Source organism: Bufo bufo, chromosome 10 (genome assembly GCF_905171765.1).
Source record: "Bufo bufo chromosome 10, aBufBuf1.1, whole genome shotgun sequence".
NCBI lineage: Eukaryota > Metazoa > Chordata > Amphibia > Anura > Bufonidae > Bufo > Bufo bufo.
The window spans coordinates 144,939,040-144,957,788 of NC_053398.1; the positions used below are offsets into that span (position 1 = coordinate 144,939,040).

The 18,749-nt window shown below is 55.4% G+C and overlaps 1 protein-coding gene across 1 annotated transcript in view; it reads right to left on the bottom strand.

Moving 5' to 3' along the window:
* The window catches only part of CNGB1 (cyclic nucleotide gated channel subunit beta 1), a 55,347-nt gene that overhangs the window by 18,700 nt on the left and 17,898 nt on the right, over positions 1 to 18,749 (bottom strand). Inside the window, exons 16-26 of the mRNA XM_040409984.1 lie at positions 17,886 to 18,033; positions 17,578 to 17,610; positions 17,082 to 17,123; positions 16,784 to 16,837; positions 14,999 to 15,092; positions 10,336 to 10,378; positions 7,082 to 7,238; positions 6,925 to 6,984; positions 1,466 to 1,623; positions 1,206 to 1,382; positions 571 to 779 (exon numbers count right to left, since the gene is read on the bottom strand). Of these exons, the coding sequence (XP_040265918.1) occupies positions 571 to 779; positions 1,206 to 1,382; positions 1,466 to 1,623; positions 6,925 to 6,984; positions 7,082 to 7,238; positions 10,336 to 10,378; positions 14,999 to 15,092; positions 16,784 to 16,837; positions 17,082 to 17,123; positions 17,578 to 17,610; positions 17,886 to 18,033 (1,175 nt within the window). The remainder of the gene's footprint in view (positions 1 to 570; positions 780 to 1,205; positions 1,383 to 1,465; positions 1,624 to 6,924; positions 6,985 to 7,081; positions 7,239 to 10,335; positions 10,379 to 14,998; positions 15,093 to 16,783; positions 16,838 to 17,081; positions 17,124 to 17,577; positions 17,611 to 17,885; positions 18,034 to 18,749) is intronic.

Below are 18,749 nucleotides of genomic sequence, written 5' to 3' on the forward strand. Positions count from 1 at the left end.
AATATATAGTACATAGAGGATATATAGATGGTATATACAGGACATAGAGGACGTACAGATGATATATAGTACATAGAGGAGGTATAGGTGATATATACAGTACATAGAGGAGGTATAGGTGATATATACAGGACACAGATGATGTATAGATGGTATATACAGGACATAGAGGACGTACAGATGATATACAGTACATAGAGGAGGTATAGGTGATATATACAGGACACAGATGATGTATAGATGGTATATACAGGACATAGAGGACGTACAGATGATATATAGTACATAGAGGATGTATAGGTGATATATACAGGACACAGAGGAGGTATAGATAGTATATACAGGACATACAGGATGTATAGATGGTACAAAAGGATATAGAGGATGCATAGATGGTATATACAGGACATAAGAGGACGTACAGATGATATATAGTACATAGAAGATGTATAGATGGTATATACAGGACATAAGAGGACGTGCGGATGATATAATGATACAGAAGATGTATAGACAATATAGTCTCTAGCGGGATATACAGATAAAACTGTCAATGCCTCGGTTACTCACTATGATGTCACCACCTCGCACAAACTGCAGCCGGACCTGGAAGACGACGATGTCCAGCAGGTAGATGAGGTCACACAGGTAGTCCATGAACAGCCAGTAATGGATGTTTGTCGGCGTCTGATAGGGGAAAGCCCAGCGCACGGGGATCAGCCAGCAGTTCCAGTTCCAGGCCAACACCACAAAGAAAAGCCACAGGACATACATGAGGTCTGCAGGCGGAAAGAGACAGGAGTGAGGAGCGCAGGCCCCTCCCCAGAGCAGCTAATTCCCAGCCCCCTCCAAAATAACGCTGGCCCTATCAGGCAGGACACGGGCGTCTGGTAGAGACAGGACACGGGCGTCTGGTAGAGACAGGACACGGGCGTCTGGTAGAGGCAGGACACAGAATTGTGTTGGGGGCAGGACACAGACGTGTGTTGGGGGCAGGACACGGAAATGCGGTAGAGGCAAGACACGGGCGTGCTTGGGGGCAGGTGTTGGGGTGGAGTAGCACTGCTCTTCATAACCCAGGGCAGCAGGATGGGTGATGTTCTGGTCCTGCCCTGCACCCGGTCATTATCCGAGTTACGTCTGAACCCACCATGGGAGGTCATATGAGACCGGATCAACCCCCACCCCCTGCCCAACCTTCTTACTGGTCAATGGATCGATGCTGGCGGGGAACTCATACTTATGGAAGCGCTCGCGCCATGGTCGGATCTTGAACTTGCAGCAAAGCATCTCACAATCATGCCCCTCCACTGCAGCACCCTTGTTTTCTGGCTTCACCTCAGGAGGGGGAGGTGGTGGAGCAGCAGGTTTTTTAGACGGTGCTACAAAAAAGGCAATGAAGACACAGCGGGGTTAATTTCTCCCGTTATCCGCCCGCAGCCTCTCATCCCCTGCACAGACTCACATGAAGGCGGACTCTCCTCCTCAGAAGACATCTCAGGATCTATGAGTCGCTCCTTTACTCGCTCTGTCCTGTCCTTGAAGAGCCGCACCAGCTCCTGCAGCCGTTCCGTGATGACAGCACTGCTGTGGCTGACGGCGGATGCGGAGCGCTCCATGACCCTGCACCACGGACAGAGGACAAGTCAGCACCAACACGAATGCCCAGAATGTCAGCCATCCATGCCTCCATCCCTGACGGCATCTAGATGAACCTGGAGATTACTGGGGACCACCCTGAGGAGTCCTGGGGAGGGGACAGCAGGCTGACCGCATCTAGCTGAACCTGGAGATCACTCGGGACCACCCTGAGGAGTCCTGGGAAGGGGACAGCAGACTAACCACATCTAGCTGAACCTGGAGATCATTCGGGACCACCCTGAGGAGTCTTGGGAAGAGGGACAGCAGACTAACCACATCTAGCTGAACCTGGAGATTACTGGGGACCACCCTGAGGAGTCCTGGGGAGAGGACAGCGGGCTGACCGCATCTAGCTGAACCTGGAGATTACTGGGGACCACCCTGAGGAGTCCTGGGGAGGGGACAGCGGGCTGACCGCATCTAGCTGAACCTGGAGATCACTCAGGACCACCCTGAGGAGTCCTGGGGAGGGGACAGCAGACTAACCACATCTAGCTGAACCTGGAGATCACTTGGGACCACCCTGAGGAGTCCTGGGAAGGGGACAGCAGACTAACCACATCTAGCTGAACCTGGAGATCATTCGGGACCACCCTGAGGAGTCTTGGGAAGGGGGACAGCAGACTAACCACATCTAGCTGAACCTGGAGATTACTGGGGACCACCCTGAGGAGTCCTGGGAAGGGGACAGCAGACTAACCACATCTAGCTGAACCTGGAGATCACTCTGGACCACCCTGAGGAGTCCTGGGAAGGGGACAGCGGGCTGACCGCATCTAGCTGAATCTGGAGATCACTCGGGACCACCCTAAGAAGTCCTGGGAAGGGGGACAGCAGACTAACCACATCTAGCAGAACCTGGAGATTACTGGGGACCACCCTGAGGAGTCCTGGGGAGGGGACAGCAGACTAACCACATCTAGCTGAACCTGGAGATCACTCTGGACCACCCTGAGGAGTCCTGGGGAGGGGACAGCAGACTAACCACATCTAGCTGAACCTGGAGATCACTGGGGACCACCCTGAGGAGTCCTGGAGAAGGGGACAACGGGCTGACCACATCTAGCTGAACCTGGAGATTACTGGGGACCACCCTGAGGAGTCCTGGGAAGGGGACAGCGGGCTGACCGCATCTAGCTTAATCTGGAGATCACTGGGGACCACCCTGAGGAGTCATGGAGAAGGGGACAACGGGCTGACCACATCTAGCTGAACCTGGAGATTACTGGGGACCACCCTGAGGAGTCCTGGGGAGGGGACAGCGGGCTGACCGCATCTAGCTGAACCTGGAGATTACTGGGGACCACCCTGAGGAGTCCTGGGGAGGGGACAGCGGGATGACCGCATCTAGCTTAACCTGGAGATCACTGGGGACCACCCTGAGGAGTCATGGAGAAGAGGACAACGGGCTGACCATATCTAGCTGAACCTGGAGATTACTGGGGACCACCCTGAGGAGTCCTGGGAAGGGGACAGCAGACTAACCACATCTAGCTGAACCTGGAGATTACTGGGGACCACCCTGAGGAATCCTGGGAAGGGGACAGCGGGCTGACCGCATCTAGCTGAATCTGGAGATCACTCGGGACCACCCTAAGGAGTCCTGGGAAGGGGGACAGCAGACTAACCACATCTAGCTAAACCTGGAGATTACTGGGGACCACCCTGAGGAGTCCTGGGAAGGGGACAGCAGACTAACCACATCTAGCTGAACCTGGAGATCACTCTGGACCACCCTGAGGAGTCCTGGGGAGGGGACAGCAGACTAACCACATCTAGCTGAACCTGGAGATTACTGGGGACCACCCTGAGGAGTCCTGAAGAAGGGACAACGGGCTGACCACATCTAGCTGAACCTGGAGATTACTGGGGACCACCCTGAGGAGTCCTGGGGAGGGGACAGCCGGCTGACCGTATCTAGCTTAACCTGGAGATTACTGGGGACCACCCTGAGGAGTCCTGGGGAGGGGACAGCGGGCTGACCACATCTAGATGAACCTGGAGATTACTGGGGACCACCCTGAGGAGTCCTGGGAAGGGGACAGCAGACTAACCACATCTAGCTGAACCTGGAGATTACTGGGGACCACCCTGAGGAGTCCTGGGGAGGGGACAGCAGACTAACCACATCTAGCTGAACCTGGAGATCACTGGGGACCACCCTGAGGAGTCCTGGAGAAGGGGACAACGGGCTGACCACATGTAGCTGAACCTGGAGATTACTGGGGACCACCCTGAGGAGTCCTGGGACGGGGACAGCGGGCTGACCGCATCTAGCTTAATCTGGAGATCACTGGGGACCACCCTGAGGAGTCATGGAGAAGGGGACAATGGGCTGACCACATCTAGCTGAACCTGGAGATTACTGGGGACCACCCTGAGGAGTCCTGGGGAGGGGACAGCGGGCTGACCGCATCTAGCTGAACCTTGAGATTACTGGGGACCACCCTGAGGAGTCCTGGGGAGGGGACAGCGGGATGACCGCATCTAGCTTAACCTGGAGATCACTGGGGACCACCCTGAGGAGTCATGGAGAAGAGGACAACGGGCTGACCACATCTAGCTGAACCTGGAGATTACTGGGGACCACCCTGAGGAGTCCTGGGAATGGGACAGCGGGCTGACCACATCTAGCTGAACCTGGAGATTACTGGGGACCACCCTGAGGAGTCCTGGGGAGGGGACAGCGGGCTGACCACATCTAGCTGAACCTGGAGATTACTGGGGACCACCCTGAGGAGTCCTGGGAAGGGGACAGCAGACTAACCACAACTAGCTGAACCTGGAGATTACTGGGGACCACCCTGAGGAGTCCTGGGGAGGGGACAGCAGACTAACCACATCTAGCTGAACCTGGAGATCACTGGGGACCACCCTGAGGAGTCCTGGGAAGGGGACAGCAGACTAACCACATCTAGCTGAACCTGGAGATCACTGGGGACCACCCTAAGGAGTCCTGGAGAAGGGGACAACGGGCTGACCACATCTAGCTGAACCTGGAGATTACTGGGGACCACCCTGAGGAGTCCTGGGAAGGGGACAGCGGGCTGACCGCATCTAGCTTAATCTGGAGATCACTGGGGACCACCCTGAGGAGTCATGGAGAAGGGGACAACGGGCTGACCACATCTAGCTGAACCTGGAGATTACTGGGGACCACCCTGAGGAGTCCTGGGGAGGGGACAGCGGGCTGACCGCATCTAGCTGAACCTGCAGATTACTGGGGACCACCCTGAGGAGTCCTGGGGAGGGGACAGCGGGATGACCGCATCTAGCTTAACCTGGAGATCACTAGGGACCACCCTGAGGAGTCATGGAGAAGAGGACAACGGGCTGACCACATCTAGCTGAACCTGGAGATTACTGGGGACCACCCTGAGGAGTCCTGGGAAGGGGACAGCAGACTAACCACATCTAGCTGAACCTGGAGATTAGTGGGGACCACCCTGAGGAATCCTGGGAAGGGGACAGCGGGCTGACCGCATCTAGCTGAATCTGGAGATCACTCGGGACCACCCTAAGAAGTCCTGGGAAGGGGGACAGCAGACTAACCACATCTAGCTGAACCTGGAGATTACTGGGGACCACCCTGAGGAGTCCTGAAGAAGGGACAACGGGCTGACCACATCTAGCTGAACCTGGAGATTACTGGGGACCACCCTGAGGAGTCCTGGGAAGGGGACAGCGGGCTGACCGCATCTAGCTGAACCTGGAGATTACTGGGGACCACCCTGAGGAGTCCTGGGGAGGGGACAGCGGGCTGACCGTATCTAGCTTAACCTGGAGATCACTGGGGTCCACCCTGAGGAGTCATGGAGAAGGGGACAACGGGCTGACCACATCTAGCTGAACCTGGAGATTACTGGGGACCACCCTGAGGAGTCCTGGGGAGGGGACAGTGGGCTGACCACATCTAGCTGAACCTGGAGATTACTGGGGACCACCCTGAGGAGTCCTGGGGAGGGGACAGCGGGCTGACCACATCTAGCTGAACCTGGAGATTACTGGGGACCACCCTGAGGAGTCCTGGGAAGGGGACAGCAGACTAACCACATCTAGCTGAACCTGGAGATTACTGGGGACCACCCTGAGGAGTCCTGGGAAGGGGACAGCAAACTAACCACATCTAGCTGAACCTCGAGATTACTGGGGACCACCCTGAGGAGTCCTGGGGAGGGGACAGCAGACTAACCAGATCTAGCTGAACCTGAAGATTACTGGGGACCACCCTGAGGAGTCCTGGGGAGGGGACAGCGGGATGACCGCATCTAGCTTAACCTGGAGATCACTAGGGACCACCCTGAGGAGTCATGGAGAAGAGGACAACGGGCTGACCACATCTAGCTGAACCTGGAGATTACTGGGGACCACCCTGAGGAGTCCTGGGAAGGGGACAGCAGACTAACCACATCTAGCTGAACCTGGAGATTAGTGGGGACCACCCTGAGGAATCCTGGGAAGGGGACAGCGGGCTGACCGCATCTAGCTGAATCTGGAGATCACTCGGGACCACCCTAAGAAGTCCTGGGAAGGGGGACAGCAGACTAACCACATCTAGCTGAACCTGGAGATTACTGGGGACCACCCTGAGGAGTCCTGAAGAAGGGACAACGGGCTGACCACATCTAGCTGAACCTGGAGATTACTGGGGACCACCCTGAGGAGTCCTGGGAAGGGGACAGCGGGCTGACCGCATCTAGCTGAACCTGGAGATTACTGGGGACCACCCTGAGGAGTCCTGGGGAGGGGACAGCGGGCTGACCGTATCTAGCTTAACCTGGAGATCACTGGGGTCCACCCTGAGGAGTCATGGAGAAGGGGACAACGGGCTGACCACATCTAGCTGAACCTGGAGATTACTGGGGACCACCCTGAGGAGTCCTGGGGAGGGGACAGTGGGCTGACCACATCTAGCTGAACCTGGAGATTACTGGGGACCACCCTGAGGAGTCCTGGGGAGGGGACAGCGGGCTGACCACATCTAGCTGAACCTGGAGATTACTGGGGACCACCCTGAGGAGTCCTGGGAAGGGGACAGCAGACTAACCACATCTAGCTGAACCTGGAGATTACTGGGGACCACCCTGAGGAGTCCTGGGAAGGGGACAGCAAACTAACCACATCTAGCTGAACCTCGAGATTACTGGGGACCACCCTGAGGAGTCCTGGGGAGGGGACAGCAGACTAACCAGATCTAGCTGAACCTGAAGATTACTGGGGACCACCCTGAGGAGTCCAGGGGAGGGGACAGTGGGCTGATGATGAGGATGGTGGCACACTTACTCTTCCTCCTCTGGGGCCGCTTCCTCCAGGTTCTCTGACTCAGACTGCGTCCTCTTCAGGCTGTAAGAACAAATTCAGCTGCGTGACGGGTCAAGCCAAGCGCCTACGGCACAGGGTGCCGCTCACATAACACCAGGGAGCAGACTGGGGGTGTTACCTCTTTGCCGCCAGGGAAGTTCCTGGAACAGTCAGCGTCCGGATCTTGTACGGGGAAACAGGGGGGTGGATAGGAGCCTCCTGCCCCAGAGTATCCGTGACACTGCCGGAGTCCACATCCTCAATACTGACTGCAGGGTGACTGAAGGACATGACATCTGCGGGAGGCAGACACAAGACCGTCATACACTGACCACAGGTATGAGACCGTCATACACTGACCACAGGCATGAGACAGTCATACACTGACCACAGACACAAGACCGTCATACACTGACACCACAAACACAAGACCATCATACACTGACTCCACAGACATGAGACCGTCATACACTGACATTATAGACAGATGAGAGCATCATACACTGACACCATAGACACGAGACTGTCCTAAACTGACACCACAAACTGTCACACACTGACACTATAGACAGATGAGAGCGTCACACACTGACTCCACAGACATGAGACCGTCACACACTGACACTATAGACAGATGAGAGCGTCACACACTGACACTACACTGCGTGCAGAATTATTAGGCAAATGAGTATTTTGACCACATCATCCTCTTTATGCATGTTGTCTTACTCCAAGCTGTATAGGCTCGAAAGCCTACTACCAATTAATCATATTAGGTGATGTGCATCTCTGTAATGAGAAGGGGTGTGGTCTAATGACATCAACACCCTATATTAGGTGTGCATAATTATTAGGCAACTTCCTTTCCTTTGGCAAAATGGGTCAAAAGAAGGACTTGACAGGCTCAGAAAAGTCAAAAATAGTGAGATATCTTGCAGAGGGATGCAGCACTCTTAAAATTGCAAAGCTTCTAAAGCGTGATCATCGAACAATCAAGCGTTTCATTCAAAATAGTCAACAGGGTCGCAAGAAGCGTGTGGAAAAACCAAGGCACAAAATAACTGCCCATGAACTGAGAAAAGTCAAGCGTGCAGCTGCCAAGATGCCACTTGCCACCAGTTTGGCCATATTTCAGAGCTGCAACATCACTGGAGTGCCCAAAAGCACAAGGTGTGCAATACTCAGAGACATGGCCAAGGTAAGAAAGGCTGAAAGACGACCACCACTGAACAAGACACACAAACTGAAACGTCAAGAATGGGCCAAGAAATACCTCAAGACTGATTTTTCTAAGGTTTTATGGACTGATGAAATGAGAGTGAGTCTTGATGGGCCAGATGGATGGGCCCGTGGCTGGATTGGTAAAGGGCAGAGAGCTCCAGTCCGACTCAGACGCCAGCAAGGTGGAGGTGGAGTACTGGTTTGGGCTGGTATCATCAAAGATGAGCTTGTGGGGCCTTTTCGGGTTGAGGATGGAGTCAAGCTCAACTCCCAGTCCTACTGCCAGTTTCTGGAAGACACCTTCTTCAAGCAGTGGTACAGGAAGAAGTCTGCATCCTTCAAGAAAAACATGATTTTCATGCAGGACAATGCTCCATCACACGCGTCCAAGTACTCCACAGCGTGGCTGGCAAGAAAGGGTATAAAAGAAGAAAATCTAATGACATGGCCTCCTTGTTCACCTGATCTGAACCCCATTGAGAACCTGTGGTCCATCATCAAATGTGAGATTTACAAGGAGGGAAAACAGTACACCTCTCTGAACAGTGTCTGGGAGGCTGTGGTTGCTGCTGCACGCAATGCTGATGGTGAACAGATCAAAACACTGACAGAATCCATGGATGGCAGGCTTTTGAGTGTCCTTGCAAAGAAAGGTGGCTATATTGGTCACTGATTTGTTTTTGTTTTGTTTTTGAATGTCAGAAATGTATATTTGTGAATGTTGAGATGTTATATTGGTTTCACTGGTAAAAATAAATAATTGAAATGGGTATATATTTGTTTTTTGTTAAGTTGCCTAATAATTATGCACAGTAATAGTCACCTGCACACACAGATATCCCCCTAAAATAGCTAAAACTAAAAACAAACTAAAAAGTACTTCCAAAAATATTCAGCTTTGATATTAATGATTTTTTTGGGTTCATTGAGAACATGGTTGTTGTTCAATAATAAAATTAATCCTCAAAAATACAACTTGCCTAATAATTCTGCACTCCCTGTATAGACAGATGAGAGTGCCACACACTGACACTATAGACAGATGAGACATTTATACGCTGACACTACAGATATATGTGACCACGCCGTGCAGCTGCAAGACTGGGGACTAATTCACACATGAATCTCCGCTCGCAAGAGACAGAATTGGATTAAGAGGTGAGGGGCAGGAGACCATCAGCAGGATGGTTCTCAGCGATGTAACTGTATGCATCATAGTAAAGCTGGGGGAGAGGATGGGGATGATGGTGGTAATGATGATGCGGATAAATGATAGGGATAAAGAGGATGGTGGTGATGATGGTGCAGATAAATAATGGTGGTGATGAGCATGAGAGATGGATGCTAATATGTACTATGGGGCAGATACATGATGGGGGTGATACTTCCCCACTATACGATGGGCGGCACAGTGTTTTTCAGGTGCTCTCTTGCTCCTTACGTAGTGACCCGAGCAAAGGCGCTCTCCAGCAGTTATGTAAGTACTTGTCGCTGAATGTTAGGGCATGCTGGGAGTTGTGGTTCCACCACAGATTGGACGTAATAGGTCGGAGACCACTGCTCTACACTATGGGACGGCATTACTACTCTAATCTTCCCCTGATGATGATGATGTGTATTGTGATGGCCCCATGAAGCACTACGGTGTCTACCTGCAGCATGGCGGGGGGAGCCGGCGTCGCCCTGGAAAATGGGGTTCAGCACCCCACCTCTGAAGCTGAGCGCGACAGAAGGGGCTCGGTAGTGGGGAACATTAGGAAGCTGGTCTGGGCCTTCTGGGAAGGCAGCTTGTGAGCGTCGCCCGCCACGACCACCAGAGGGCACCAGTCGAGACAGCTCTACGTCAGCGCTGTGGCGGGACATGATGGCGGCAGCTACAGAGCAGGCAAAGCGTTGGACCTGCAACTAGACGAGGAGGAGAAAGCGTAAGAGGCGGGCCCAAGAGCAGACACACCCACTGCGCCACATTCTCCAGTCACACAGCATCCTCACTTCCTGTGGCAGTCTTCACTGTACTTCTGGAATTGAATTCATGAAGCAGATCTACAGACAAAGCGGTAAATGATAAAAATGCTGCTTCAATGACTGGGAGCTACGGGGGCAGTGGCCATTAAGAGGTTAACTGGAAAGCTAGGCACAGCACCCCCCACTCAGACACAGCAGAGGCGTTACCTGAATCCACAGCCGAGAAAATACCAACAACTTCTTCCAGAGCCTGCAAAAAACACAGGAACTACGTCACATCACAGCCGCCATGACGGGAGGAGGTCACATCACAGCCGCCATGACTGGAGGAGGTCACATCACAGCCGCCATGACGGGAGGAGGTGACATCACAGCCGCCATGACGGGAGGAAGTGACATCACAGCCGCCATGACGGGAGGAGGTCACATCACAGCCGCCATGACTGGAGGAGGTCACATCACAGCCGCCATGACGGGAGGAGGTGACATCACAGCCGCCATGACTGGAGGAGGTCACATCACAGCCGCCATGACTGGAGGAGGTCACATCACAGCCGCCATGACGGGAGAAGGTCACATCACAGCCGCCATGACTGGAGGAGGTCACATCACAGCCGCCATGACGGGAGGAGGTCACATCACAGCCGCCATGACGGGAGGAGGTCACATCACAGCCGCCATGACTGGAGGAGGTCACATCACAGCCGCCATGACGGGAGGAGGTGACATCACAGCCGCCATGACGGAAGGAGGTGACATCACAGCCGCCATGACGGGAGGAGGTCACATCACAGCCGCCATGACGGGAGGAGGTCAAATCACAGCCGCCATGACAGGAGGAGGTCACATCACAGCCGCCATGACGGGAGGAGGTCACATCACAGTCGCCATGACGGGAGGAGGTCACATCACAGCCGCCATGACGGGAGGAGGTCACATCACAGCCGCCATGACGGGAGGAGGTCACATCACAGCCGCCATGACGGGAGGAGGTCACATCACAGCCGCCATGACGGGAGGAGGTCACATCACAGCCGCCATGACGGGAGGAGGTCACATCACAGCCGCCATGACGGGAGGAGGTCACATCACAGCCGCCATGACTGGAGGAGGTCACATCACAGCCGCCATGACGGGAGGAGGTGACATCACAGCCGCCATGACGGAAGGAGGTGACATCACAGCCGCCATGACGGGAGGAGGTCACATCACAGCCGCCATGACGGGAGGAGGTCAAATCACAGCCGCCATGACGGGAGGAGGTCACATCACAGCCGCCATGACGGGAGGAGGTCACATCACAGTCGCCATGACGGGAGGAGGTCACATCACAGCCGCCATGACGGGAGGAGGTCACATCACAGCCGCCATGACGGGAGGAGGTCACATCACAGCCGCCATGACGGGAGGAGGTCACATCACAGCCGCCATGACGGGAGGAGGTCACATCACAGCCGCCATGACGGGAGGAGGTCACATCACAGCCGCCATGACGGGAGGAGGTCACATCCCAGCCGCCATGACGGGAGGAGGTCACATCCCAGCCGCCATGACGGGAGGAGGTCACATCACAGCCGCCATGACGGGAGGAGGTCACATCACAGCCGCCATGACGGGAGGAGGTCACATCACAGCCGCCATGACGGGAGGAGGTCACATCACAACCGACATGACGGGAGGAGGTCACATCACAGCCGCCATGACGGGAGGAGGTCACATCACAGCCGCCATGACGGGAGGAGGTCACATCACAGCCGCCATGACGGGAGGAGGTCACATCACAGCCGCCATGACGGGAGGAGGTCACATCACAGCCTCCATGACGGGAGGAGGTCAAATCACAGCCGCCAAGACGGGAGGAGGTCACATCACAACCGTCATGACGGGAGGAGGTCACATCACAGCCGCCATGACGGGAGGGGGTCACATCACAGCCTCCATGACGGGAGGAGGTCACATCACAGCCGCCATGACGGGAGGAGGTCACATCACAGCCGCCATGACGAGAGGAGGTCACATCACAGCCGCCATGACGGGAGGAGGTCACATCACAGCCGCCATGACGGGACGAGGTCACATCACAGCCGCCATGACGGGAGGAGGTCACATCACAGCCGCCATGACGGGAGGAGGTCACATCACAGCCGCCATGACGGGAGGAGGTCACATCACAACCGACATGACGAAAGGAGGTCAAATCACAGCTGCCATGACGGGAGGAAAGTCACATCACAGCCGTCATGACGGGAGGAGGTCACATCACAGCCTCCATGACGGGAGGAGGTAAAATCACAGCCGCCAAGACGGGAGGAGGTCACATCACAACCGTCATGACGGGAGGGGGTCACATCACAGCCTCCATGACGGGAGGAGGTCACATCACAGCCGCCATGACGGGAGGAGGTCACATCACAGCCGCCATGACGGGAGGAGGTCACATCACAGCCGCCATGACGGGAGGAAAGTCACATCACAGCCGTCATGACGGGAGGAGGTCACATCACAGCCTCCATGACGGGAGGAGGTCAAATCACAGCCGCCAAGACGGGAGGAGGTCACATCACAACCGTCATGACGGGAGGAGGTCACATCACAGCCGCCATGACGGGAGGGGGTCACATCACAGCCTCCATGACGGGAGGAGGTCACATCACAGCCGCCATGACGGGAGGAGGTCACATCACAGCCGCCATGACGAGAGGAGGTCACATCACAGCCGCCATGACGGGAGGAGGTCACATCACAGCCGCCATGACGGGACGAGGTCACATCACAGCCGCCATGACGGGAGGAGGTCACATCACAGCCGCCATGACGGGAGGAGGTCACATCACAGCCGCCATGACGGGAGGAGGTCACATCACAACCGACATGACGAAAGGAGGTCAAATCACAGCCGCCATGACGGGAGGAAAGTCACATCACAGCCGTCATGACGGGAGGAGGTCACATCACAGCCTCCATGACGGGAGGAGGTCAAATCACAGCCGCCAAGACGGGAGGAGGTCACATCACAACCGTCATGACGGGAGGGGGTCACATCACAGCCGCCATGACGGGATGAGGTGACATCACAGCCGCCATGATGGGTGGAGGTCACATCACAGCCGCCATGACGGGAGGAGGTCACATCACAGCCGCCATGACAGGAGGAGGTCAAATCACAGCCGCCATGACGGGAGGAAAGTCACATCACAGCCGTCATGACGGGAGGAGGTCACATCACAGCCTCTATGATGGGAGGAGGTCACATCACAGCCGCCAAGATGGGAGGAGGTCACATCACAACCGTCATGACGGGAGGAGGTCACATCACAGCCGCCATGACGGGAGGGGGTCACATCACAGCCTCCATGACGAGAGGAGGTCACATCACAGCCGCCATGACGGGAGGAGGTCACATCACAGCCGCCATGACGGGAGGAGGTCACATCACAGCCGCCATGACGGGAGGAGGTCACATCACAGCCGCCATGACGGGAGGGGGTCACATCACAGCCGCCATGACGGGAGGAGGTCACATCACAACCGTCATGACGGGAGGAGGTCACATCACAGCCGCCATGACGGGAGAAGGTCACATCACAGCCGCCATGACGGGAGGAGGTCACATCACAGCCGCCATGACGGGAGGAGGTCACATCACAGCCGCCATGACGGGAGGAGGTCACATCACAGCCGCCATGACGGGATGAGGTGACATCACAGCCGCCATGATGGGAGGAGGTCACATCACAGCCGCCATGACGGGAGGAGGTCACATCACAGCCGCCATGACGGGAGGAGGTCAAATCACAGCCGCCATGACGGGAGGAAAGTCACATCACAGCCGTCATGACGGGAGGAGGTCACATCACAGCCTCCATGATGGGAGGAGGTCAAATCACAGCCGCCAAGATGGGAGGAGGTCACATCACAACCGTCATGACGGGAGGAGGTCACATCACAGCCGCCATGACGGGAGGAGGTCACATCACAGCCGCCATGACGGGAGGAGGTCACATCACAGCCGCCATGACGGGAGGAGGTCACATCACAGCCGCCATGACGGGAGGAGGTCACATCACAGCCGCCATGACGGGAGGAGGTCACATCACAACCGACATGACGAAAGGAGGTCAAATCACAGGCGCCATGACGGGAGGAGGTCACATCACAGCCGTCATGACGGGAGGAGGTCACATCACAGCCTCCATGACGGGAGGAGGTCAAATCACAGCCGCCAAGATGGGAGGAGGTCACATCACAACCGTCATGACGGGAGGAGGTCACATCACAGCCGCCATGACGGGAGGGGGTCACATCACAGCCTCCATGACGGGAGGAGGTCACATCATAACCGACATGACGAAAGGAGGTCACATCATAACCGCCATGACAGGAGGAGGTCACATCACAGCCGCCATGACGGGAGGAGGTCACATCACAACCGTCATGACGGGAGGAGGTCACATCACAGCCGCCATGACGGGAGGAGGTCATATCACAGCCGCCAAGATGGGAGGAGGTCACATCACAGCCGCCATGACGGGAGGAGGTGACATCACAGCCGCCATGACGGGAGGAGGTGACATCACAGCCGCCATGACGGGAGGAGGTCAAATCACAGCCGCCATGACAGGAGGAGGTCACATCACAGCCGCCATGACGGGAGGAGGTCACATCACAGTCGCCATGACGGGAGGAGGTCACATCACAGCCTTTATGACGAGAGGAGATCACATCACAGCCTCCATTACGGGAGGGGGTCACATCACAGCCTCCATGACGGGAGGAGGTCAAATCACAGCCGCCATGATGGGAGGAGGTCACATCACAGCCTCCATGACGGGAGGAGGTCACTCATACATGCCCCAGGACGCCGTGTTACCTGTATGTACTGGGTGCTCACCACTTCTTCAACCACTGTGGGGGGCAGGATGGCCGTGTCCAGACCTTCCGGGGGACCCCGAACCGTCACCTGACTGAAAGAATGAGCGGTTACCAACCAAAATACAAAGATGACCAATCCTGATGAGATGTCACCACAAACTCGACCCCCTGTACCTGCTGACCTCTGTACCTCCTCCACACCGCTGACCTCTGTACCTTCTCCTCACCGCTGACCTCTGTACCTCCTCCACACCGCTGACCTCTGTACCTCCTCCACACCGCTGAACTCTGTACCTCCTCCTCACCGCTGACCTCTGTACCTCCTCCTCACCGCTGACCTCTGTACCTCCTCCACACCGCTGACCTCTGTACCTCCTCCTCACCGCTGACCTCTGTACCTCCTCCTCACTGCTGACCTCTGTACCTCCTCCACACCGCTGACCTCTGTACCTCCTCTTCACCGCTGACCTCTGTACCTCCTCCTCACTGCTAACCTCTGTACCTCCTCCTCACCGCTGACCTCTGTACCTCCTCCACACCGCTGACCTCTGTACCTCCTCCACACCGCTGACCTCTGTACCTCCTCCTCACCGCTAACCTCTGTACCTCCTCCTCACCGCTGACCTCTGTACCTCCTCCTCACCGCTGACCTCTGTACCTCCTCCACACCGCTGACCTCTGTGCCTCCTCCACACCGCTGACCTCTGTACCTCCTCCTCAGTTATGACCTCTGTACCTCTTCCACACCGCTGACCTCTGTACCTCCTCCTCACAGCTAAACTCTGTACCTCCTCCACACCGCTGACCTCTGTACCTCCTCCACACCGCTGAACTCTGTACCTCCTCCTCACCGCTGACCTCTGTGCCTCCTCCTCACCGCTGACCTCTGTACCTCCTCCTCACCGCTGACCTCTGTACCTCCTCCTCACCGCTGACCTCTGTGCCTCCTCCACACCGCTGACCTCTGTGCCTCCTCCACACCGCTGACCTCTGTACCTCCTCCTCAGTTATGACCTCTGTACCTCCTCCACACCGCTGACCTCTGTACCTCTTCCACACCGCTGACCTCTGTACCTCCTCCTCACAGCTAAACTCTGTACCTCCTCCACACCGCTGACCTCTGTACCTCCTCCACACCGCTGACCTCTGTACCTCCTCCTCACCGCTGACCTCTGTGCCTCCTCCTCACCGCTGACCTCTGTACCTCCTCCTCACCGCTGACCTCTGTACCTCCTCCTCACCGCTGACCTCTGTACCTCCTCCTCACCGCTGACCTCTGTGCCTCCTCCACACCGCTGACCTCTGTGCCTCCTTCTCACAGCTGACCTCTGTACCTCCTCCACACCGCTGACCTCTGCACCTCCTCCACACCGCTGACCTCTGTACCTCCTCCACAGTAATGACCTCTGCACCTCTTCCACACCGCTGACCTCTGCACCTCCTCCACAGTAATGACTTCTGTACCTCCTCCTCAGTTATGACCTCTGTACCTCCTCCTCAGTTATGACCTCTGTACCTCCTCAGTAATTACCTCTGTACCTCCTCCTCAGTTATGACCTCTCTTCCTCCCCCAAGGACTGACCCCCGGGGCTGCCCGTGGTGTCACAGGTGATGGCGGGCTCGGCAGCCGATGGTTTCGGGCATTCTCTCTGGTAATCGGATTGATTCTCGGCTCCGTGCACAGGACGGTTACTAAGGCAGCCGTTACTAGGGGGAGGCGGGGTTGCTAGGAGACCACTGCATGGACCAGTACGTCATGACGTAATCAGCGGCATTTACTTACTGCGTCACCTGGGCCTCGTCTTCGCTGTCACTCTGGTAGCACGAGACCTGCAGCCTGCGGGAAAAGACGCGTGAGAGCCGCACCGCCACCTACCGCTCCCCACTCTGAACAGTAACCTGCCGCTCATTTGCAATAAATGAAGCCAGCAAAGGAGACAACATGGAGAATCACAATACAGTAGTAAGTGCCTTGTATTTAGTGCATTTACATTTATGATATTTATAATGCTCTTTACTGGAGTGAGACCCCCCCCCCATTATAATATACAGTACATTATACAGTTTCTGGGGCTTCTTACTCTGATTCTTCCTCATCTTCCTCCAAAATCCAGGAAAGCCTCCTGAGGAGAGAGAACAAGACGTTGTGAAGAGACACTCTGTATCCGAGAGAGACTTTTTATATCCACGAGACGACCTATATCCGAGAGATGCCGTAAAGAGACGCTCTATATCTGACACCGTGAAGAGACACTCTGTATCCGAGAGACGTTCTAGATCCGTGAGACGCCGTGAAGAGACACTCTGTATTCGAGAGATGCCGCAAAGAGACGCTCTAGATCCGAGAGACCGTGAAGAGACACTCTGTATCTAAGAGACGCCGCGAAGAGATGCTCTATATCTGAGAGACGCCGTGAAGACACACTGTATCCGAGAGATGCCGTGAAGAGACGCTATATATCCGAGACATGCCGCTCTATATCCAAGAGACGCCATGAAGAGATGCACTGTATCCGAGAGACGCTCTATATCCGAGAGACACCGTGAAGAGACACTCTGTAGATCAGCGTTACTCACTCGATCTCAGACTCCGTGACTTCTCTTTCAACCCTGTGTCAGAAATACAGAATTAGCGCTCTGGAGGTGGAGATAACAGATTGGCGTATGTCTCAATGACATTCTGTGGGGTCACTTAGTTTTGGGGACGCTACAGTTGGGTGCACAGTGTCTGAAAGTTGCACTAAAGCCTGGTGTTCATGTAGTAGCAGTGGATGGGTCTGGCGGTGCTATATACTGCCGTATACTCTGGGGTCATTACATGGCATCACGTCAGTTCTGTCTCTGATGCCACTGACTACAGGGGCAGATCTCTTTTTGCCCCTCACCTTTTCCCTTCTGGTGGTCTCACGAGCGAGGCAGGAACCTCAGGTTGTGTTCCAACTTCTTCTACGCTTTCGTCTGGTGCAGCCTCGTCCTGCAGGTGGGACTCTATATCCTCAGTCGCCAGGCTCCTGTCCTCCGACTGCCCCACTACTGGAGAGAGATAGAGACGACAACAGCCAGTTACTATGGAGTCCGGGATATGTCATGCATGTGGACAGTCACCCCCTAGTGGGACCCGTATAGTGACAGGATGACCATTGTAGACCTGTCCATAGAGGACTGTTTAGAGCGGAGTGTCGTGTGCATATGTCAGGCAGGGTTGCAGAATTGAAGAGGAGGACCTGTGGTGAACAGAGTGCCCCTTTAACATGCTGCGTATTATATTCCATGTGTGGTGTGATGGTCACACTGCCCACTGTGACTTTTATATGACCAACTAACATCTGCCTCTTCTCTCCACCTACATCTGTATATAGGTTTATAGCATACAGAGAGAACTTGTAGGCCGAGGTCTTACTTCCCTGTGATTAGGAGTCCTCGCTCCCTTTGGCTTCTTGCACACGAATGTTGTGCATCCGCAATTTGCGGTCCCCAATGCACGGGCAACGTCCGTGCCGGGACGGATCGAGACACGTTTTGTTGCGGTGCGGAGGCACGGACGGAAACACCACGGAAGCATTACGTGGGGTTCCGATCCATGCTTCCGTTCCGCATCTCCATTATTGCGGACCCATTCAAGTGAATGGGTCCGCATCCGTGATTCAGAGTGCACACGGGCCGGTGCCGTGTATTGCGGACCAGCCGTTCGTGTGCAAGAAGCCTTTCTGGAATGTGTAAACCTAAAAATCTTAAGTGATGATCCCGGA